The sequence below is a fragment of the Cyrtonyx montezumae genome, unplaced genomic scaffold (genome assembly GCF_038088225.1).
Source record: "Cyrtonyx montezumae isolate F1298 unplaced genomic scaffold, pur_monq_1.0 scaffold_4, whole genome shotgun sequence".
In the NCBI taxonomy this organism is placed as follows: domain Eukaryota; kingdom Metazoa; phylum Chordata; class Aves; order Galliformes; family Odontophoridae; genus Cyrtonyx; species Cyrtonyx montezumae.
In genome coordinates, this window is record NW_027072045.1 from 14,447,296 (window position 1) to 14,471,779 (window position 24,484).

General features: G+C 41.7%; 2 protein-coding genes across 2 annotated transcripts; both read right to left on the reverse strand.

Moving 5' to 3' along the window:
• Window positions 1-1,055: 1,055 nt before the first annotated feature.
• On the reverse strand, window positions 1,056-9,150 carry LOC136055000 (cytochrome P450 2H2-like). Its single transcript, XM_065746583.1, is given in 12 exon segments — window positions 1,056-1,888; window positions 2,361-2,490; window positions 2,492-2,503; window positions 3,405-3,592; window positions 3,854-3,875; window positions 3,877-3,990; window positions 4,393-4,569; window positions 4,968-5,128; window positions 6,309-6,312; window positions 6,493-6,641; window positions 7,447-7,609; window positions 8,925-9,150. Coding segments are annotated over 12 exon segments (1,482 nt in total). The 5' UTR covers window positions 9,102-9,150; the 3' UTR covers window positions 1,056-1,703.
• A 1,883-nt stretch (window positions 9,151-11,033) lies between these two features.
• On the reverse strand, window positions 11,034-18,798 carry LOC136054999 (cytochrome P450 2H1). Its single transcript, XM_065746581.1, has 9 exons — window positions 18,585-18,798; window positions 17,849-18,011; window positions 16,924-17,073; window positions 15,411-15,571; window positions 14,025-14,201; window positions 13,463-13,598; window positions 13,016-13,203; window positions 12,340-12,481; window positions 11,034-11,854 (listed from the first exon to the last, which is right to left on the reverse strand). Exons 1-9 carry the CDS (start codon window positions 18,759-18,761, stop codon window positions 11,670-11,672), a joined length of 1,479 nt encoding a protein of 492 aa, XP_065602653.1. The 5' UTR covers window positions 18,762-18,798; the 3' UTR covers window positions 11,034-11,669.
• Between the last annotated feature and the right edge of the window lie 5,686 nt (window positions 18,799-24,484).

Below are 24,484 nucleotides of genomic sequence, written 5' to 3' on the forward strand. Positions count from 1 at the left end.
CATCTTTCTTGATTGTGAATATAAGATGTGCATGTGCTTAACTAACGTGAATATAAGATGTGCATGTGCTTAACTAACGTTGGAGGTGGAGGTGTTTATGTCACGTCCAAGAAGCAAAGTAGTGGATACCAAATCTGGTGAAAGCCATTTACTGATAATCAATGTTATTTGTCCTAATACACAGGGACTTTATTAAGGCTATAATAACCTGAGATGTGAGAAGACCATGATAGGGAAATTTAAGAAAGCAGTCTCATGTAAAGTTAATTGATAGGTCAGTCACAGAATAAGGGAGAAGCTTCCGCCCTCCAATACAGAGCCTAAGCTGAGCTAGAAGCCTTAATGTTTGCTATTGTCAGGACACTGGTTATACACTGTCATGGAGAAGCAGAGGCCATATGGCAGTAGGGAACAGAGGTTCCTGCAATAAACAAGAAATCAGGTAAGTCAAATCCATATTTCTTGGGAAGGTTTTGACAACTTCATCTTCGTGTACTTGGTTACTCATTCTCAGTGTGTACTATTTAGGATGCTGATGTATTCCCTGCATTGAAACAAATCCTGTATGACAGCAGAGAATTTCCAGATTCAATTCAATTTAAGGCAAAGCATTTCAGGGACAGAGACAGCACTTTTCAGGCAAGCGTGCTGTTCCTATCTTGTTCTGCAAGGAGTAAAATTGTTTCTTTCACATTCCAAACTCGCCTTTGCCTTTGCCTTTGCCTTTGCCTTTGCCTTTGCCTTTGCCTTTGCCTTTGCCTTTGCCTTTGCCTTTGCCTTTGCCTTTGCCTTTGCCTTTGCCTTTGCCTTTGCCTTGCATTGCATCACCTGAGGAGCTGTGAAGTGTGTTCAGCAGTGATCATTTTAGGCCAGTGCTTGCTGTCCTTAAAGCTTCTTTTCTTAAAGCCATGATGCATTTCTTATGAGTGAGTGAAAAGAAACAGTCAGATATGTACCTACTGTGGACAGCACGTGAGAGTCCTAAGCTTAGTGGAGAAAGGTTTTCCACTGGAGCACGTCTTCCTAGTATGTCAGGAAAACGATTTGGTGCATAATTTCTTTAATTTGCAGTATAAATTTTATTTTTGCAGACCTTCATTATAATTACAGAAGAGAGGACCTATTTGCCCAACCACCAGATTGACTTGATCCACACTATTAGCGATGATATGTACTGGGGCAAGAATGCAGTAGATGGTCATAATCTGACAGAAGGAAATGCTTCCATGCTGCTTTATGATTTCCTTTACAAATAGGTCACAAGCAAACTGAAAATGCAGAGAGGTGTGCCTGAAGCAGTGACTACGAAATCCATACAGTGCAAGCATCTTTTCCTACTCTGTTGAGTGGATCAGGTGACAAGGGCAGCAGCAGCAGCGGAAGAGTTCTCAGAGCCCTCACACCTTGACACACCAGGAAACAAACAGGAACCTTAACAGGTGACATAAGTGCAAAGGAGAGCCTCTATCGTTCTCCCCAGAGAATTGTCACCTTCCCTATGCAATCACCTATTCTGCTTTTCTTTTGACTTGGCTGTGCTGATTATAAAAGCAGCATGCAATTACTTTTCTATAAAAGCAAAACTCCTATGTCCACAGAGAACCTAGCAAATGATCTGAGTGTTGCAGTCTTGTCAGGCTGGGCAAAGATTGTCATTCCAGAAGAGTTTCTCATGAATATGAGAGTTGGGAGATTTCTTCACTTCAAGAACGTGGAACAAAAGAGACCTCATAAGGTCGGGGTATCTTTCCCACAGAGGAGACTATTGGAGAAATATCAATGTCCTTGCGGTCTATGGGAGGTTTCAAAGTAAAGTTCTGCAGGATGGATGTTAGAAATAGGAATATCTCCATCCGGGCCAGACCTTCTCCTGCACAGATGCGCTTTCCTGCAAGAAAGAATGAAAAAATAGGAGGTGATGGTGGAGAACTTTTGCTGGTAGCTTATTTTAATCCCTTTGCCACAAAAGTTCTGATTCTCAGAATGGGCAGGCAGCCCTGCATCCTTCTGGGGAAGTGAACTGATTTAAACTAAGGTCTGAACAATGTGAGAGTACCAGGTGGCCAATGCAGTTTAAAGGCTTTTCCACTTCTGCTGTTTTATGGCTAGTTTGGAGAGAGAAGTGCATGGCTATGAGTTCCACTTCATGCACCTTTTCTTGTAGAATGCACTGGAGGAGCTCTTGTACTTGGAAAGAAAAGGAGGTAAACTGAAACTGTAGTACATGGGATAGAACTGTCTGGAAGATCAGCAGATCTCCAGACATCACTTTTTAGATTGTGATGACAGAATCACTGAAATCCTTGAAGAGGTTCTAGGTGAAGATAGTCTAGGATCGGACATAGAAAGAGCTCTTTTACCTGTAGAAAATGGCATGAAGTAATTACTCTTCCTGAAAGTCCCATTTGCATTCAGGAAGTGTCCAGGGTCAAATTTTTCTGGGTTTGGAAATTCCTTGCAGTCTTGCAGAATGGGAGACAGCAAAGGGAAATATCATAGTGTCCTGAAATAGCATAAAGTGAAGAAAATTAAACTGGAAATCTGCCAAAGTCATGTCCCATCCACCAGTTCTCAGAGTTGAATACGTGAGCACAGTTTTGGTTTAACCGTTCTGTGGTCCCTTAATGTTCCACTGTCAGTCAGAATTGGCAGTGTGAAAATGTCATGAGGAAAGCTGGAAGACATGCAGTATGAGCAATTTTGGTTTTCTAGTACAATGAACAGTAAATTATCTTTTCAGCTTTATCAGACTCCTTCAGTATCACACAGATCAGAAGGATAGGATCATCTCAAAACTTAGCTGAGCTACGGCCTCTGAACACCTAACTCTGCACATGCATGTGTTACGAAAAACCTGGTGACGTAGAAAACTGCTCAATTGAATCTCTGTGAAGTTCACTTATACTAGAATAAAGTTAGAAGTGCTCTTTGCCTACACAAAGGAGAACAGCTGGACAGATAATGTTAATAATAAATGATTCATGGTCCTTAACTACTCCTGCAGGAAGATAACACAGCACGTTTTGTCTGAGTAGGCAACGAATAGGCAGTTTAAAACTAGCAGTTATTAAATAAAAAATTCCTTCTGTAAGTATGGCAAGGAAGTTCTGTAATGGATTTTAACAACAAGCTTGGTTAAACTATTTAATATTGCTTTCAAATAAATGAGAACTTTGATAGTTTACATTTGTATGACAAAAACTGGAAGCTTGATGTCTTTCTTCATTCAGAGAATGGAAAAACTTTTTCCAAATACAATGGATGTAATAATTTACAGAATCCCCTCCAAAACCAAGTTATTCAGATTCTGTATTGCATTCCAGTGTGTTTGAAGCTAAAGGAGAACACATCTATTTTAGCGCATCACTGTTTTCAAGAGGTTATAATTTCTCCCAGAAACAGACCTTGGGGATGATATAGTCTCTGAGCTTGGTGTCCTGTGTCACAGTACGTGGTAGGTTAAGGGGAATGAAATCAATGAATCTCTGGATTTCATGGATCACGGCATCCGTGTACGGCAACTGGCTCCTGTCTGCCATGCAGGGGCTTCGGTCTCGGCCAACCACACTGTCAATCTCCTTTTGTATTTTCTCTGTTAGGGAAAAAGCAAATTGAATGGGCTGTTTCCCTAAAGCTTTCCTCACGCTTGCAGCAAAGCTTGCTTTTTCACTCCCCACCCCCAAGAGTATATGAACGTACCTGGTACTGATGGCTCACTTGTGGAAGTAAAGTGAAGACTGACAGACATCTCTGCTATTAGGGACTGTTGCCACCAGTGGGAGTAATGCAAACACACCTCATTGAACCCATGGATTAGAATATATTTTCAAGCGGATATTCCCTTTCCTCTCACCTTCAATCTCTGGGTATTTTCTGGAGAATCAGCAGTGCGAATCTCAGTGTGGTGCTGGTTGTCCCAGTTCCCGCAAGGAACAAGTCAAGTGTGGTTCTGGTCAAGGACTCAACAGTGAAATGCGAGTTCCCTTTCTCCTGGAGGGAAATTTGGCAGAATTCTTGAGCAAAAATGATAAGAAGCTTTTCTACAAAGGAAGATTTGTGCCTATACTGTATGTTAGACACACCTCATGTCTTTTCAAAAATACAGCACTTCTCAGGACATCAGGAATAACAGTTCTTCTATTGACATTGAATTCCATCATGAGATTGGTTTACAGCTTTCCTAGCTCTGGCCAGTGCTGCATGCCATTGTTAGTGCTGCTCTTAAAAACCTTTAAGAGGAAAATGGAGGGGATCGAAAGAAATTGCCAAGAAAAACAAATTTCCCTCTGTATTTGCAAAAGCCCAGCACTCTGCTACAACTGGGAGAAGATGCAAGGATTCAAGAGCTAATTTTCCTGTCATCCAAAAAGCTTTTCCTCACTCTTACATTACCTGCTCCATTTTGTTGATAAATGCATCAATAAAGTCTCGTGGGCAGCTGGGATCGATGGATTTCTGGTGTGCTCTTACAATCTCAGAAATAAAGTCATCCACATCGTCAATGCTTTTTATTAGAGTTTTATGCGGCCCAGGCAAATAATCCATGATGGTTGGGAAGAAATTGTAGAGCTGTAATAATAAAAGGAGGGAAAAACATACTCTGGTTAAAGTGCTTGGAATTAATTCTTCCCTTAACTGTTACTTTGAGAAGGAAGAAATGTTTTGGAACTGTTTCTGTTATTCAAATAGAATTTAATGCCTTTTGCATCATGGTTTCACTATAATCAAGGAAAGACTTCACATGAGCTACTTTTGCAATCATTTCCTTCTTTGGACAAACAATGGGATGTTCATAAATTAAAAATACAGAAGAGAAACAACAATAGGAATTGGCCATTTAACTGACATTCTGGCCATCAAAATTCACAGGGACAATAATCCCAATGAAAAATGAGTAACATGAATAAATATTCTTTTTAAAGCCACAACCCTTAATACATTTATTAATGAAATGAGACTGCACAAACCTGTACTTGTATTTTGGTCTGATACTTTTCATTTTCACTCAGCATTTCAATTAGACTGAGAAATTTCTTGTCCTCATAGTCAAACCGATCCCCAAATACAATGGAGCAGATGATGTTGGAAACAGCATGTGTTAAGAATGTACCAGGGTTGAAAGGTTTATCTGCAATAACAAAATATGTCACTTGCTTTCAGTACTTCAATCCTCATCTGTTCCCCTGACACCTACTGGGAATTTTTGCATCCACGTGATGCCCAGATTAGTGCAGTCCTTTAAGAAGACAGAGAGAGGCTTATCCAGTTGGTTCTTCATTACGTGGAATTGACTGATTTTCCTGTTTGAGATGTTTATGTACCTCTTTTGTCCCATTCATCCTCTATAATGCTGTTCTGAGTGGCTTGTTTCCTCTTCAGCTGACACGTCTCATGGCAGGACATACTGTTGATTAAGACTGCCTGCAGAGTCCCACCAAAATGCAATGAAACTTCTAACCACCTTGCATTAGCCATGTCTTTAGGCTACGGCACCTCTTTACAAGATCTACTGGCGTAACCTCAGCTGTATAACTCTCTCCTAGATGTTCAGATATGTGAGATCAAATGTTGAGTTTTGATAGCATGGCAGCAGGATATTCTAATAAAATAATTTTAAAAAAAAAGCGAGGAAAGGTGAGATTGACTCCATGAAGACAGGAAAGTCAAAAGTACGAGAGATCAGCAGTACGGTGTACCGTAAGGAAGGAAGATGGGAATCATCAAGATAACAAGGTTTAAAATGATTAAAAAAAGAAGGCAAGAGAAAATGATAACATTAAAGATCAGCCTCTTCCGTGCAGCAGTGGAGCCAGCCCTTCTCTGCCTTGCTGATGACTCCTGGTCAGCAAAGCCTCAACAGATGTCTTGTCAGAAGGGGGTGAGCATAGTAATGCTAAGCCTAAGTAAGTCTAGTAGGTTAGTAGTCCTACGTGTTTAGTGCTAGTATTAAGTGTAAAAATGCTTCAGACTTTTCAGTTGTACGTGCCTTGCTTGTGAAGCCTTTTGTGGTACACAGTCAAACACAGAACACAGTTATCAAAGCGTAACAAAGTGACCCGGAGCTGGACGCTTGCACTGCGGCATATACAGTGCAGCATTAATGAAAGGAAAATGGCAGTGCAGCTGAGCATGCTTTCTCAGATTGGTAGCAGGGATATTCATGTGTGAATCCAGAATGAATTTTCCAGCGTCTCACGGAAAACAGTGCTACTTTGGCATCCTATTGGGTCCATCTGCTTTTTCCTCTGTGCAGATCATCCCATGGGAGGGCTGTCAGTGAAAAGGAAGCTTGTGGTCCAGGGGAGTACCACACTCGGGGAAGGTACTTAAAAGAAATAGTAATTTACATCCTACCAGAAATGCATGTATAGGTTAAAGTAGCAGAAACTGGAGTTGTGTGCTCAATTCCTGGGTCCTTGATTTGTACAGTGGCACACCCCCAGTGTCTCAGTGCAGATATGCAAGGTTTCCCAGTACACATCCGTGTCCTACATGTGTGTTCCTGAGCCTCTCCACCAGAAAATGAGCTTCCTCCTGGATTCTTTCCTCAATGCCCTTCTTCCCCATCCCAAAATCACGCAGGGTGGTGAGGGCAAACCGTCGGATCTGCCTCCATGTCTCTCCATTGCTGGTCACAATGCCTGTCACAAGAAGGAACAACAGAGACTCCATGAGGGAAACAGGGTTTTTCTCCCCCACACTGGCCCCTCATATATGTGTCTACCACAACAGCTATATGTGACCTAAACCCTAAGTTTCATGCAATTTTAGATGTGACTCTTCGATCAATCCAATCAAAGCACCACCGTTTATTTCCAGAATAACAGAAATGACAATGGGCTGTCAATAAAAAATACCACAGGTACTCATCTCAATGTGGCCACAAGCAGATGGAAAACACAACTATCCACATGTTCAGTGATGCACCTTCACACATTGTATCATCACTGAAAACACTTTGGGAAAAATAGTGCTATGGGATAGCCATTTATCTTGAAAAACACTCTACTGGGAACTATCCTGGTGAATGAGCCTAGGACCTAATCTTGAGTGTGACCGTTACTAGTACAACCTATGTTAGCGTGTTGTTGTGGTGCTTAGAAATTTCCATTTGCTGGCTCCTGAGCTGCCAATATTTTTAGAAATGGAAGAAAAACAGTAACATATTGGAGGTGCATCTTGTGAACAAAATTTTAGCCAGAATTTGCAATGTGATGAAAGCAGAAAGGAACTCACTGGTGCCAGCCTACTACCTTAACAGTTCTCCAGGGCTTCAACCTACTGCTAAATCCATGTAATGACTTGCACTTTTAATACTTTATTCCTTATTTTTATGCATTAATGTGCTATTTGAAGTCCACCAGTCAATCCTCCACTGCCCTCACATGTGGATTCCTGTAGCAATGACACGATCAGCTTTCCATGGCAACGTTACCAGGGATGTACCTAAGCCTTTGAAGACTTTTTCAAAAAGTGGCAGTAGTCCTCTTCCACTGAAGACTTCTCCGTTATCAATTAGGGCTTCTTTCACAATGTCGTAGCCATACAGCACCACAACCTTCTTGGGGCCTAAATGTATTGTGAAGATAGGACCATACTTTTCACTGAGCTGTAGGAAGGAAGAACACAAGAACAAAGGAACACCACATCTGAATGTTATTAATGTAAAAATAAGTTCGCAGCTTCATATCAAAGTTCTTTTGTTTTTTTTTTCCTTCTCTACATTTGCAGATTGCACAGCAGTGACAGACAAAAGGTCTCTTCTTTTTTGTACCAATCCCTAGAGCACTGTAACTGCATTTTTGTGAGAAACACAGAAGTTTGGAGCATGCTTTGTTTCAGCAGACCTCACCTTAGTCAGTACGAAGAGTGTGTGAGATGAGGTCTGGGAAACGCATTGACTCAAGCAAATGTAATCTACAATGGGCAACTGTTCCAGGCACACACCTCTGAGCCTGCCACATGTACTGTGGTTTGAGCAACTATTCTGCTGTATTACTTTGCCTCTTGGGGCAGATAAAGAAAGGCTGTAGAGAATGAAGAGGAGGAGGTTGCTGATAATGACACTGGAAAATCTATATTTGAATGACATAATGACATGTGCAGTTGTGTTACTGCCTGACATCTCACAATTACGAGAACACTACATAGTCACTGTGTTTCATACAACTGTTATATCTTATTCATTCTCTGGGACTGTTTGTGTACCTAGAGCTTCCCAACAGGCCTGCTTTCTCCGTATAAGTGGGGTTTCCCCAGAACGTGCACTGCTGGTGAGTAAGAGCCCTTCTCAAAGCATCTGGAAACCAAGTAATTCCTCGGCCATTTCCTATCCACCAACCATCATCTCCTCACAGTCCCCTCAGGAGTAGGCACCACAGCCAAACACATTCTGTCTATTCTCCTGCAGGCAATGCAACACACAGTTTTTCGTTTGACAGATGCATGACAGAATCTAGGGAAGAAATTAGGCAGTACAATTCACCTTCAAACAGCTTTGATTCAGCCCTTGTACTCACAACTTCCCCACCCTGCAGATTATACCTAGCTGCCAGGGAGCAGAGGCAACAAAAGAGAACAAGGCCCTCCCTAAAACAGGGCTGGGCCCTGTTGCCACAGCAGCGAGGAGACAGGCACAAAAGGAGTGCAGCGAATATGGCAAAAGCCTCAGCACCTTGACTGCAAACCTATTGCATATTGCTGTACATCTGTGAGACCAGTGCACAACTCGTCATCCGTATGGTTACTGCAATAGGCAGCACAATACGTCAAAAGTAAACTTCCATGCAAATGCTTTTCTGTTTAAGTGTGACAGCTGCTCCAAGCAATATCAACATTGCCTGGTGAATTAAGCTGAGACTGTCTAGACTGGCTCTGCAATACAGGTGAGGGAGACAACACAGGAATGAAAGAGACAGTCTTACCTCCTTAAAGCTTTCCATCAAGTTCTGTGGGTTCAGCTGAAAAACGTTTCCAATGATGGGGATTGCCATGGGACCAGGGGGCAGTTTCCCTCTTCGCGATGTACTTCTCCATGCAGCAATGAGAAGGCATGAGATACAGACCAGCACGAGGATCGTGGGCAATCCCAGGAACGCCATGGTGGGCAGAGGAAGAGCTGTCAAGCGTCAGAAGAGTCTGAATGGGGACCTGCAAACCCACAATTATTTATACACTGTAGAACAAAAGCACGTGGATTAGATCAGTCAATATCACCTCCTTATTTCTGCTGACATAGGAGATTACTTATTAATCTGCTCAAGATAAGAATGAGCAAACTGGCATGAACTCGTGGTTAACTCTGAATGTTTTACATGTAAGGCTTGTGCTCCTTTGGGCAATCATTCATATGGTACTAATCATGGTCTAATGCTGCCAAATGAACACAAAATGGAGAAATATTAGATCCTAGCTGCTGAATGTATGCTTCAGCTCTTGCTGTTGTCCTTGTTGTGTAGGGGGACTCCTGCCAGCCTCTCCAATGGGAGGGCGCAGTGAAGGGAGCTGTAGATGAAATGAGGGCATCATTGCAATTTTTTTCCTAGGTATTTCACCTCCACTTGCGTGTTGTTCCTGTCTTTTTCCACAAGGAGTTAAATTGTTTCCTTCAGTTTCCAAACTCTCTTTTGCCTTTCCCTTACTTTGGATCCCCTGAGAAGCTGTGAAGTGTGTTCAGCAGTGATCGTGTAGAGTCTTTGCTTTCCATAAATGTTCTTTTTTACTAGCAGAGCGTTCAGTTTTGTTTTTTCCTTCTTCTTTTGTGTTCATTATGCTCAAGTTCCTGTCTTGGGAGTGTCTCAGTTTTGCTGGAATACATCCACCATTTACCTATTTGTGTTGTATTAATTTACAATTGTGGCTCAGGCAAGTGCTGCTGCCCTGTTAGGGGGAAACTGCTCAGGCAGCTTTGGTTTTTTTCCTGTATTGGTTCACTGAGTTCCTTGTCTGGGATATCTTTAGTGGGTCTGAAGCTTGATGCTTCTATCCTTTGTTACTGCTTGCCCAACTGACTGACATTTACGTAGGTGTCTCCCAGCTTCCTAGAAACTTTTTAAACTTACAGAGGTTCTTATGTTCTGTGAGATGTATCTGGGAATTAATAGCAACAGGGCAAAGAATGAATTAATCAAGTTTGGGCGCTCTTTTTGTTGCTAAGCAACAGGACTTTGTGTCAGGTCTGCCATGAAAATTCTTGGAGCCCTGCCTCAGTTCTGCACATAAGCATGCAATGTGCTGTGTACCAACCCAGCAGAAGCAAGAGCCTTGGAACTCTGCGCATGAGCACACACAGAGAGAGCAGCATGGCTTCATGGAAAAGCAGGCTTTTATTGCTTGTTACTTTTTTTAACTAATGTTTTTCAGTTTAACAGACAACAAAGATTGATGAAATAAAGCCTGCTCAGTAGCTCTTCTCCCCTTTTAAACATATGATTCTTAATCTCCCAGGAGGTGCTAAAACCACTTTGTGTTCAATCAGGTGAACTCAGAGGAAAAGCAAGCAGCTATTGGTTGCTATTGTACTGCTGCTTTTACCACAGGTGACACAAAGTGAGACTTGCAGGACTCAGCTTTAGTGCTTCTCTGATCTCAGATTCCTGCTTCATATGATGGTGGAGACTCTAGGAGCTACAGCTGTTTTCTTGCTGCTTTGCACAGGCCACGTTCTTGACTGCTCTCAGCATGGAGGAAGATGTCTGGAACAGGCAAGTTGCCCCCCAGGCCACTTTCTTTGCTTTTCTCAGTCATGGCAAAGTTGAAGGGCAAGTACAATGTGCTTTCTCCTTCTATTTATTTTTTCTTCTTATAAGAAGACTTCTAACAGTTGGTCCAATTTACAAACACTGATAAGGTAGATGGTATTTTCAAATATTTTTCTTTCATTTGTATTTCTGTAATTTTGTGATATTTTTTGCCTTGAACTTTGTGTAAAACCAAACTACTCATGATATATCAAGACTATTAATACAGAGAAACAAATAAACATTTCGCTGCTTACTTATAATATCAGTGCAGTGGCATTCATTGTTTAAGTGCTATATTGTTCTGCATAGCATGGATTCAGCTCTGTTCTCACTGCAATCACAGTAAGTTATACAACTCAGGGAATGTGATCAGTTTGGGAAATGCCAGTCCTACATCCATACAGCTGTGCTTGTCAGCACAAAGAAACCCTGTGCATGATGTTTGAAAAATTTCCTTACTGACCTTTACATACTGCATAAAAGTAGTGGGAAGATGCAAGTAGCTGTCATTCAGCTGGTAAATGGCATCATGGGGATCCCAATACTATTTCCCTCTCTATTGAAACAATGTGCATTGATGTAAATGCAGTTTTTGTTATTGTAGGACTAATAAGGGCATTCCAGCCTTTTAGCACATTGATACTGTGAATGGAGATATTCTAGATTGTGTCTTTGAGCCATCACACATTTCTTATGAATGAGTGAAAAGAAACAGCCAGATATGTACCACTGTGAACAGAACGTGAGAATTTAAGTTTTGTAAAGAAGGTCTTCCACTGGAGCATTTCCTTCTAGGTTCACAGAGAAAAGTTTCTGTCCACAAAGAACCTAGCAAATGATCTGAGTGTTGCAGTCTTGTCAGGCTGGGCAAAGACTGTCATTCAAGAAGAGTTCTCGTGAATCTGGGAGTTGGGAGATTTCTTCACTTCAAGAACGTGGAATAAAAGAGACCTCATAAGGTCGGGGCATATTTGCCAGAGTGGTGACTACTGGAGAAATATCAATGTCCTTGCGGTCTATGGCAGGCTTCAAAGTAAAGTTCTGCAGGATGGATGTTAGAAATAGGAATATCTCCATCCGGGCCAGACCTTCTCCTGCACAGATGCGCTTTCCTGCAAGAAAGAATGAAAAAATAGGAGGTGATGGTGGAGAACTTTTGCTGGTAGCTTATTTTAATCCCTTTGCCACAAAAGTTCTGATTTCTCAGAATGGGCAGGCAGCCCTGCATTCTTCTGGGGAAGTGAACTGATTTAATCTAAGGTCTCAGTGTTCTGAACAATGTGAGAGTACCAGGTGGGCCAATGCAGTTTAAAGGCTTTTCCACTTCTGCTGTTTTATGGCTAGTTTGGAGAGAGAAGTGCATGGCTATGAGTCCCACTTCATGCACCTTTTCTTGTAGAATGCACTGGAGGAGCTCTTGTATTTGGAAAGAAAAGGAGGTGAACTGAAACTGTAGTACATGGGATAGAACTGTCTGGAAGTGACCTGCAGATCTCCAGACATCACTTTTCAGAATTTGGTGTCAGAACCCCTGAAATCCTTGAAGAGGTTCTAGGTGAAGATAGTCTAGGATCGGACATAGAAAGAGCTCTTTTACCTGTAGAAAATGGCATGAAGTATTCACTCTTCCTGAAAGTCCCATTTGCATTCAGGAAATGTCCGGGGTCAAATTTTTCTGGGTTTGGAAATTCCTTGCTGTCTTGCAGAATGGGAGACAGCAAAGGGAATACCATAGTGCCCTGAAATAGCATAGAGAGAAGAAAATTAAAGTGGAGATTTTCCAAAGTCATGTCCCATCCACCAGTTCTCAGAGTTGAATACGTGAGCACTGTTTTGATTTAACCATTCTGTGGTCCCTTAATGTTCCACAGTCAGTCAGAATTGGCAGTGTTAAATTGTCATGAGGAAAGCTGGTAGAACTGCAAAAAGATTCAGTGGTTGGAAACAGACTTAGAGAAACAAGTTTGGTTTTTTTTTTCATATATTCATACCACCCACTCATATATAGGAGCTAACCAGCTACATTGTCCCATAGATGTGGGTCATTCAGTAACAGCTGTTTGTATTGCAAGTACAAAGTTGGAAGAATGATTCATAGAAATGCCTACAACATTCTACAAATTAATGCACACCAACATCTCAAAAGGACCACTTCCTCTCCCAATCCAAATTATTCAGATTCTGTATTGGATTCCAGTGTGTTTGAAACTGAAGAAAAATGTAACTATTACTGAACAGCACAGAAGAGATTATGAATATTCCGAGAAACAGACCTTGGGGATGATATACTCTCTGAGCTTGGTGTCCTGTGTCACAGCATGTGGAACGTTAAGAGGAAGGAAATCTATAAATCTTTGGATTTCATGGATCACGGCATCCGTGTATGGCAACTGGCTCCTGTCTGCCATGCAGGGGCTTCGGTCTCGGCCAACCACACTGTCAATCTCCTTTTGTATTTTCTCTGTTAGGGAAAAAGCAAATTGAATGGCTGTTTCCCTAAAGCTTTCCTCACGCTTTCAGCAAAGCTTGCTTTTCAGCCCCCACCCCCGAGAATATATGAACGTACTTGGTACTGATGGCTCACTTGTGGAAGTAAAGTGAAGACTGACAGACATCTCTGCTATTAGGGACTGTTGCCACCAGTGGGAGTGATGCAAACACACCTCATTGAACCCATGGATTAGAATATATTTTCAAGCGGATATTCCCTTTCCTCTTACCTTCAATCTCTGGGTATTTCTGGAGAATCAGCAGTGCGAATCTCAGTGTGGTGCTGGTTGTCCCAGTTCCCGCAAGGAACAAGTCAAGTGTGGTTCTGGTCAAGGACTCAACAGTGAAATGCGAGTTCCCTTTCTCCTGGAGGAAAATTTAGCAGAATTTTTTGAGCAAAAATGATAAGAAGCTTTTCTACAAAGGAAGATTTGTGCCTATACTGTATGTTAGACACACCTCATGTCTTTTCAAAAATACAGCACTTCTCAGGACATCAGGAATAACAGTTCTTCTACTGACATTTGGGATAATATGGGAAGAGCATTGAATTCCATCATGAGATTGGTCTACAGCTTTCCTAGCTCTGGCCAGTGCTGCATGCCATTGTTAGTGCTGCTCTTAAAAACCTTTAAGAGGAAAATGGAGGGGATAGAAGGAAATTGCCAAGAAAGACAAATGTCCTTCTGTATTTGCAAAAGCCCAGCACACTGCTACAACTGGGAGAAGATGCAAGGATTCAAGAGCTAATTTTCCTGTCATCCAAAAAGCTCTTCCTCACTCTTACATTACCTGCTCCATTTTGTTGATAAATGCATCAATAAAGTCTCGAGGGCAGCTGGGATCGATGGATTTCTGGTGTGCTCTTACAATCTCAGAAATAAAGTCATCAACATTGTTAATGTTTTTTATTATCTTTTTATGTGGTCCTGGTAAAGAATCCATGATGGTTGGGAAGAAATTGTAGAGCTGTAATAATAAAAGGAGGGAAAAGTATACTCTGGTTGAAGGATCTGCAATAAATTGTTCCCCTAACTGTTATTATGAGAAGCTACTGTGGTTTCACTGTACTCAGGGAGATACTTCACTTGTGCTACGTTTGTAATTCTGTCCTTCTTTGGACATACAATGAGATGACCTACTTTTCACAGAATCTCAGAATCACAGAATCTGGCGTTGGAAGGGACCTCTAGAGATCACTGAGTCCAAGCCCCCTGCCAAAGCAGATTCCCTACACCAGGTCGCACAGGTAGGTATCCAGGCAGGTCTTGAATATCTCCAGAGAAGGAGACTCCACAACCCCCCTGTGCAGCCTGTGCCAGTGCTCCGTCACCGTAAAGAAGTTCTTGCACACATTCGTGTGGAACCTCCTGTGCTGCAGTTTCTGTCTGTTCCCCCTTGTCCTGTCTCCACACAGTGCAGAAAATAGTCTGGCCTCGCCACTTTGCCCCCCACACTTCAGATATTTGTAAACCTGGATCAGGTCCCCTCTCAGTCTTCTTCTCTCAAGGCTAAAGAGACCCGGTTCACTTAGCCTTTCTTCATAGGGGAGATCCTCCAGGCCCTTCACCATCTTCATGGCTCTGTGCTGGACTCTTTCAAGAGATCCCTGTCTTTTTTATACTGGGGAGCCCAGAACTGGACACAGTACTCCAGATGAGGCCTAACCAGGGCAGAGTAGAGGGGGAGGATCACCTCCCTTGACCTGCTGGCCACACTCTTTTTAATGCATCCCAGAATGCCACTGGCCCTCCTGGCCATGAGAGCACACTGTTGGCTCATGGTCAACCTGTCGTCCACCAGGACACCCAGGTCACTCTCTACAGAGCTCCTCTCCAGCAGCTCATCCCTCAGCCTCTACTGGTGCACGCAATTATTCCTCCCTAGGTGCAAGACTCTACACTTGCTTTTGTTAAACCTCATCCAGTTTCTTACTGCCCAGCTGTACAGCCTGTCTAGGTCTCAATGAATGGCAGCACAGCCTTTTGGTGTGTCAGCCAATCCTCCCAACTTCGTAACATCAGTAGCTTTTGTAATTCTGTCCTTTGGACATACAATGAGATAACCATAAAATTAAAAAGAAAAATCTTCCCAATGAACAATGAGCAATATGAATAAATATTCTTTTTAAAATCACAACCCTTAATATATTTATTAATGATATAGAACTGCACAAACCTGTGTTTGTATCCTGTTCTGGTACTTATTATTTTCTTCCAGCATATCAATTAAATCCAGAAATTTCTTGTCTTTGTAGTCAAACCGATCCCCAAATACAATGGAGCAGATAATGTTGGAAACAGCGTGGATTAAGAACTTACCAGGGTTGAAAGGTTTATCTGCAATAACAAAAACATATCACATGCTTTCAGTACTTCAATACTCATCTTCTCCCCTGACACCTACAAGGAATTTTTGTATCCACGTGATGCCCAGATTAGTGCAGTCCTTTAAGAAGACAGAGAGAGGCTTATCCAGTTGGTTCTTCATTACTTGCAATTGATTGATTTTCCTGATTGAGATGTTTAAGTACCTCTTTTGTCCCATTCTTCCTATAATCCTGTTCTGAGTGGCTTGTTTCCTCTTCAGCTGACACGTCTCATGGCAGGACATACTGTTGATTAAGACTGCCTGCAGAATCCCACCAAAATGCAATGAAGCTTCTAACCACCTTGCATTAGCCATGTCTTTAGGCTACGGCACCTCTTTACAAGATCTACTGGCGTAACCTCAGCTGTATAACTCTCTCCTAGATGTTCAGATACGTGAGATCAAATGTTGAGTTTTGATAGCATGGCAGCAGGATATTCTAATAAAATAATTAGAAAAGAGTGAGGAAAGGCGAGATTGACTCCGTGAAAGACAGGAAAGTCAAAAGTACGAGAGATCAGCAGTACGGTATATCGTAAGGAAGGAAGATGGGAATCATCAAGATAACAAGGTATAAAATGATTAAAAAAAGAAGGCAAGAGAAAATGATAACATTAAAGATCAGCCTCTTCCGTGCAGCAGTGGAGCCAGCCCTTCTCTGCCTTGCTGATGACTCCTGGTCAGCAAAGCCTCAACAGATGTCTTGTCAGAAGGGGTGAGCATAGTAATGCTAAGCCTAAGTCTAGAAGGTTAGTAGTCCTACGTGTTTAGTGCTAGCATTAAGAGTAAAAATGCTTCAGACTTTTCAGTTGTACGTGCCTTGCTTGTGAAGCCTTTTGGTACACAGTCAAACACAGAACACAGTATAAAGCGTAACAAAGTGACCCGGAGCTGGATGCTTGCACTGTGGCATATACAGTGCAGCATTAATGAAAGGAAAATGGCAGTGCAGCTGAGCACGCTTTCTCAGATTGGTAGCAGGGATATTCATGTGTGAATCCAGAATGAATTTTCCAGTGTCTCACGGAAAACAGTGCTACTTTGGCATCCTATTGTGTCCATCTGCTTTTTCCTCTGTGCAGAGCATCCCATGGGAGGGCTGTCAGTGAAAAGGAAGCTTGTGGTCCAGGGGAGTACCACACTCGGGGAAGGTACTTAAAAGAAATAGTAATTTATATCCTACCAGAAATGCATGTATAGGTTAAAGTAGCAGAAACTGGAGTTGTGTGCTCAATTCCTGGGTCCTTGATTTGTACAGTGGCACACCCCCAGTGTCTCAGTGCAGATATGCAAGGTTTCCCAGCACACATCCGTGTCCTACCATGTGTGTTCCTGAGCCTCTCCACCAGAAAGTGAGCTTCCTCCTGGATTCTTTCCTCAATGCCCTTCTTCCCCATCCCAAAATCACGCAGGGTGGTGAGGGCAAACCGTCGGAGCTGCCTCCATGTCTCACCATTGCTGGTCACAATGCCTGTCACAAGAAGGAACAACAGAGACTCCATGTAGTAATAGATTTAACACCCCACACCCCTGCTCCGGCATAGCTGTCTACCACAACAGCTATATATGACCTAAAACCTAACTTTCTTGCAGTTTTGGAGGTGGCAAATTGATCAAGCCAATCAAAGCACCACTGATTATTTCCAGAATAACAGAAATGACAATGGGCTGTCAATAAAAAGTACCACAGGTACTAAACTCAACTTGGCCACAAGCAGATGGAAAACACAACTATCCACATGTTCAGTGATGCACCTTCACACATCGTATCATCACTGAAAATACTGGAATAAATGCTGCACTGGGATCTGCCCTGCTGAATGAGCCCAGGACCTAACCGTGACTGTGACTCGTACTACTACAGCCTACGTTAGTGTGTTGTTATTGTGCTCTGAAATTTAAAGTGATTGGCTCCTGAGCTGTAGGGGCCTTGCCAGTATTTTCAGAAATGGAAGAAGAACAATTATGTCTTAGAGGCACATTTTGTGAACAGAGCTTTAGCCAGAATTTGAAGGGTGCTGAAAATAGACAGGAACTCACTGGAGCCAGCCTAGGACCTTAACAGTTCTCCAGGGCTTCATCCTACTGCCAGGTCCGAGTAATGAGTTGGGTTTCTAATAATTTTGTTCCTTATTTTTATGTACAAATGTAGTATATTCACCAGTTACATTTCCATTGCTCTCACAGGTGGATTTTTGTGTCAATTACACGATCAACTCTGTATGGCACAGTTTACAGGGATTTACCTAAGCCTTTGAAGAGTTTTTCAATCAGTGGCAGTAGTCCTCTTCCACTGAAGACTTCTCCGTTATCAATTAGGGCTTCTTTCACAATGTCGTAGCCATACAGCACCACAACCTTCTGGGGGCCTAAATGTATTGTGAAGATAGGACCATACTTTTTGCTGAGCTGTAGGAAGGAAGAACACAAGGAACATCACATCTGAAAGTTAATAGTGTAAAAAGAAGTTTGTATATCTTCATCTGGTTAATAAGAGCCCTTCTCAAAGTGCCGTGATACCAAGTATTTCCTCAGCCTTAGATTTCCCAACTCCTTTGATTCAGCCCTTGTACTCACAACTTCCCCACCCTGCAGATTATACCTAGCTGCCAGGGAGCAGAGGCAACAAAAGAGAACAAGGCCCTCCCTAAAACAGGGCTGGGCCCTGTTGCCACAACAGCGAGGAGACAGGCACAAAAGGAGTGCAGTGAATATGGCAAAAGCCTCAGCACCTTGACTGCAAACCTATTGCATATTGCTGTACATCTGTGAGACCAGTGCACAACTCGTCATCCGTATGGTTACTGCAATAGGCAGCACAATACGTCAAAAGTAAACTTTCATACAAAAGCTTTTCTGTTCAAGTGTGACAGCTGCTCCAAGCAATATCAACATTGCCTGCTGAATTAAGCTGAGACTGTCTAGACTGGCTCTGCAATACAGGTGAGGGAGACAACACAGGAATGAAAGAGACAGTCTTACCTCCTTAAAGCTTTCCATCAAGTTCCGTGGGTTCAGCTGAAAAACGTTTCCAATGATGGGGATTGCCATGGGACCAGGGGGCAGTTTCCCTCTTTGCGATGTACTTCTCCATGCAGCAATGAGAAGGCATGAGATACAGACCAGCACGAGGATCGTGGGCAATCCCAGGAACGCCATGGTGGGCAGAGGAAGAGCTGTCAAGCGTCAGAAGAGTCTGAATGGGGACCTGCAAACCCACAATTATTTATACACTGTAGAACAAAAGCACGTGGATTAGATCAGTCAATATCACTTCCTTATTTCTGCTGACATAGGAGATTACTTATTAATCTGCTCAAGATAAGAATGAGCAAACTGGCATGAACTCGTGGTTAAGTCTGAATGTTTTACATGTACAGCTTGTGCTCCTTTGGGCAATCATTCATATGGTACTAATCATGGTCTAATGCTGCCAAATGAACACAAAATGGAGAAATATTAGATCCTAGCTGCTGAATTTATGCTTCAATTCTTGCTCTGGTGTCTCTCCTTCCAGCCCTTTCAAGAGGTGTACAGAGAGCAGGGTACTGTGATTGAGAAAAGAGCATCATTACAAGTTTGTCTTGTACTATTTACCAAGGCAGATGAGGAAAACTGAAACAGTATGGAAGCAATGATAACAACAAGAATAGGTGCAAAACAAATAGTCTACCTGCCAATCGATGTACCACAAAAATACAACTGCCTGTTGATCCACAGTCATCAGCAATGCAAGGTCACACCCCTCACCAATCAATAACCAGCATTGCCTGTTACATTTGAAGAAATAAAGTAAGTCAAATTCAGACTTTATGGGTATTTTTTGACAACTTGATCTTCAGCTACTTGGATACTCATTCTCAGTGTTTACTATTTGCGATACTGATGTATTCCCTGCATTGAAACAAATCTTGTTTGATACAACAAATCTTGTATGACGGCAGAGAATTCAGAGATCCAGATCAATTCAAGCCAGAGCATTTTTTTGGGATATAAATGGTGCTTTTAAGGCAAATGCCTTCTTCCAGATGTATTAAAATTTAATGATGCCTTAATAATTTAACAATTTATAAAACATGCCTACTTGTAACATGCTATGCAGGTAGTACTCCAGATAAGATACAGACTTCGTCACTGTTTTTCATGTGATTGCAGTATTGCCATTTGACCAGCCAGCGCAAATGATTTGGTTAATGATTTGTGTCTGAACACACAGGACTCAAATCACTACTCAGTTGACTCAGGACCAAGCCAATTTCTGCTCTTTAAGCATTTTGAACATGCAAAATATTGCTACATCCTCTCTAGGTCTCCAAAACTGCAAAGAAATTCAGGCCTTATCACCTATCGTGTGATCTGTACAGTAACACCTCTTGCCCTAATATGTTACCATCATCCAAATCCACTGTTGCTCAGGTGCCCCAGTTGCAGTGAGAATTTGGAGAGCATTTCCTGGCAACTTGGATGTACGTCACAGTGTGTCCACATGTAGGTGAGGGCTACAACTTCACTGCAAGAAGGTCCAGCTTTCATATTGTTAAATAAACAAGTTTACATAACTTCAGGTACAGAAACATGACTTCATTCTCTTTTTTCGGATTCCACATCAAGCCTAGCTAGGGTGGAAGCAAGTGTACTTGTAAGCCTTGATACCACACTTCTGAACAAGGGAACATGAGTACATTCTCATAATGTTTGATCTAATCTACATATTTTGCTAATGATGAATTTTATCCAAGATACATAATGCAAATGATCACAGTTGTGTGATTGTCAGCGTTTTACAAGCTTGTTCTGCCTGGTTCCGTGACGATTGGTGTGGGGGACCCATGGACCCACACCCCAGGGAAGGCGAAGGGGGAAAGGGAAAAAGGAGAAGGGAGATGAGCCTAAGAACAAAACAGCAGCAATGATCTGAGAAGGAAAGCTAATGTACTAAATAAGACATCAGAATGCAAAATAACACAATATAGTGCAATATAATTGGAATTGAAGCTAATAAATCAAATAAAATGAGCAAGAGGGAGTGTCTGATAAAACCAAAGGTGTTACGCTAAACGCTGAAGGCGAGACGGCAGCGAGCACCCGCTGCTGCGTCAGAAAAGGAAGAGCCTGTGTCTCATGACATGCAAACAGTTTTTATCATTCCCTCTGAGCAGAAAACATAAAAACGCAAAGCCACACAGTCCTCTGGGGTATGTAGTTCTTCTCTTCTATTCTCAGACAGGTATACCTGTAACTATCGATGATCCACAGAGATGGAGCATTAACTCTTTAACTTCCAATGCACTACCAATACCAAAAATCATAAAACCATGACAGTGTTACATAATGATTTATAGTGAGATTCATCTAGAGGTCAACTTTGGTTTGAAGCCTGTTGTTCAGGCCTTAGTACTTCAGTTACAGACCTTGTCATTATTTTTCAGGTTATTGCAGAAAGCCGGTTTGACAGACCAGCACAAAAGGTTTGGTTAATCATTTGTGTCTGAACTCACAGGACCCAAAACGCAACTTGGCTGACTCAAGACCAAGCCAATGATGTGACTTGTGCTCTTCAGTCATTTGCAATGTGTAGCAAATTGTTAAACCCTGTGTTGATCTCCAAAAGGGCAAGGAAGTTCAGGCCTTTTCACCTGTTACGTGATCAGTACAGTGACTCCTGCAGTAAACCTCTGTGTTGCTCCTGTTGATGATCATCTTTGAACAAAGCTTAGCTCTTTCTTGTAGACAGCATTAAATAGAAGAGGTCCCTCCCCAGGCCAGGAAGAAAAAGTCATGAATCAGGGCAGTATATGGAGAAGTGTAGATGCTTTGAAAACAGTGCATACCACACAGAAAAACGTTGATGGAATAATTCACCAATTGACAATATAAAATCTCAGAAAAGTTTTGCAATCGTTTAGTAGCAAAACATTTGGCTACACTTTCAGATATCATTTAATTACTGTAATACAGAAAACAGATGAAATAATATCATGCATTTAAAACATGTAGAAAAAATTTAACTGTCATGAGCACCAGGTAATATAATATGTGCCTTCACTACACTTTTCAATCCTGACAGAGACAGAATCACATATGTAGCAGAGAGAGTTGGGAAGACAAAGGAAGAAATGGCTAAGGAAACTATACAGCATTAAAAAGTGATGCCATCAGTGCACAGCCTGCATAGCATGGTTGTAGCAGGAGGACTGTCCTTTATTGTGCTGACATCACCTTCCCATCAACTATTTAGAAAGCTGAGATATTGCAATTTCTTCAGCAAGTAGCCCAAAGTGTGATACAATACAGATGTCTGCAGGGGAACGTAGTACCAGCTATTCTCCTCATCTGCCTGAGCTTCCATACAATTTCCCTCAGAGAGATTTACGTATTTTCTAAATCTCTGGAAATATTCAGTTTTTGATTGGAGGATACTGCAGAAACCACAGGCATTTATATTTCATTCTTACAGGTGTTTATATCCAACAGCTGGGATTTATCCTAAACATGACAAAATATAGCAACTACATTAGAAGTGTAGATCACATTTCCCACCTCTAAATAGTAGGGAAGAAAATGTAGAATAACTTGAGAAAGAAGGACTATGGATGGAAATAAAGGAAGTGTGTTTAATATAGCACCCATCAAAGAAAAGTGCAGAGAGCCCAGGATGGCATAGGGGGATCCACTGCAAGGGACCTTCCTTTCTCTGCAGAAAGTAAGCAGTGAGTAAGCAATGGGACCACTGGGTGCAAGGACAGAGACATGGGAAACAGGGAGCTCGGCTGTCTCCCTTGACTGATGATCCCAAGTTATTTCCTAAGTAAGGAGTTATGACAGCTGCATGGTGAGAGAGGGAAATGGAGAATTTGGGAAATGCACTGTTTTCTGCAAATCAAATCAGTGGGAGCCTGTTATGAAATGCTCTGGCAGGGATCGACTGGCTGTCACTGCCTGATAGTTTATGACCTGCAGCTCACGAAGAATGAGAACTTGCATGAACTCACTGGAGTAGGACACGGACAAACAAGGCTCTTCTGGCTGAACACCAGCAGCAGTGGTTTGGAAGGTAAGAAAAAAGATGAATTTATGAACGAACCAAAGCCAGTTTTCACACTGTTAGAGCAAGTATCTCTGTGTTTTATGCTGAAGTGAGATTTTTTTTTAAGCTAATAATTATATTTCAGTTTCATTTAATTAATTACAGTGATTGACCTGTTCTCTTCTGTGGCATCTGTCATAATTTGAGTCTCGATTTCCTCGTTCTATCCCAAACCTACAGCATGCAAAAAGCTCTTTCAGTTCCCCACCACTACATTTCATGCAAGACACAACTGGGTAAACAACTCCAATAAAGAGATTCTTTTGTTGCAGCTCTCTGCTCCTCCTCTAAGAGTAAATGGTTCCTCAACTCCTTCTCTAGCCATCATCATTAACCATACATATAATCCCTTCTGGAAGTGGTTGCGCCAAACACATGCTCTCTCAAACATGATGGATGTCCTATGTACTTCTGCTGAAGCTCATGTGAAATAGTGGAAGAGGAGGACATCTACTATGATCTATTTTCCACACTCAAGAGATATGAAAAATACTGCCTTTCAACAAAAAGTTGTCAATAACAATAACAACAAAATCTGGTTATGTACAGATGCCTTGTGAATTTCAGATGAGTCTCCCTGTTGTTAGTGCTAAGGCAAAAGATACACAGTGACCCATAGCAGTACAATACACCGTGTCCTGTTAGTCTTCAATAGCTTGGATGATCCGACAAAACGATATAAACAAGAAGCTAACCAGGCATATTGTACAGTCTTTCTGATATTTCACAAGGACTTGGCAAGGATATTTGATTTGTCAATTCAGATGAGTTGGTTAAAGTTTTCTTAACGAACTCAGTTCATCCAAGCATTGGCCAAGAGGATCCATTATCAGAAATTCCACATAGCTGTTGCTGAAAAGCATGCTGAACTTCCACAATCTCTTTCATTGTACGTTTCAGTGCAAGGTACATTGAAACCTCAGATTAAAAGCTTTTAAGGAAGGACTATAATTGCTTATGTTATTCAAGTGTGCTTGACAGCATCTGCAAATTAAGTGGGGGTGAAGAAAAGGAGCATCACCACCCTTGTTTTACATCATAAAGTGTTTTTCTAGGTCTGAATCAAGTTTCCCCAAGCCCTAGTCTCAATAACTTAACTAGATTTTTTCCTTATGCAACTGTGGCTCATGCTATAATTGACTCACCCACTCTGTACTGCTGGAAGGCAAAGCCATACAAAGGTCAAGGAGGCTTTTCTGAGGTGTCTCTATTGTGAAAGAAAATAACTCTTGGTTGATTAATAATAAGGAGTAATCAGGAGTAAAGAACAAACTTACTTAGATGAGATAAAGCAAGCATATAAAGAAATATAGTTTTCTGGGTCATTTTATAACCATGGTATATGCATTTAAAATGGATTTTAAATTGCTTGCTTCAGCCAGTTTTTTTCATTTCTGTCTTTATTGATATGCACAGAAATTTTACAGCTACTGGTGACCTGGATGTTTGGTCTTCATTTAATTCAATGCTCACCCTACCTGTGTGTAACAATCTGATAAATTGCTTACAGCTGTGCCAAAACAAGCAAAGTTTTAGTAAAAACAAACAAACAAACAAACAAACAAAGTAAACACATTCCTTTCTTTATATGCCTCTTCTCTCACTTTTCATTTTCTTTAAAATTTTAGTTCCAAAGGAAAAGTTCAAAACCAAATCAGCATCATTTGACCATATCAGTCAGAGCTTAACCATTCTGTTCTTATTTCATTTTACCATCTGGCAGCAGAACAGCACTGCTGGAAATCAGCTCTAAGGAGAAGTAGAGCAAATCATACACTCACAGTAAATGGTCCAC

Excerpts from the sequence above, each read along its gene's own strand:
- LOC136054999 (XM_065746581.1), bottom strand. The coding sequence starts at position 18,761 with ATGGCGTTCCTGGGATTGCCCACGATCCTCGTGCTGGTCTGTATCTCA. Across the intron at positions 14,202-15,410 it reads AGAACAGGATACAAACACAG|CTCTACAATTTCTTCCCAAC; the intron begins GTTTGTGCAGTT and ends TTATTATTACAG. Across the intron at positions 13,599-14,024 it reads TTATCAACAAAATGGAGCAG|GAGAAAGGGAACTCGCATTT; the intron begins GTAATGTAAGAG and ends ATTTTCCTCCAG.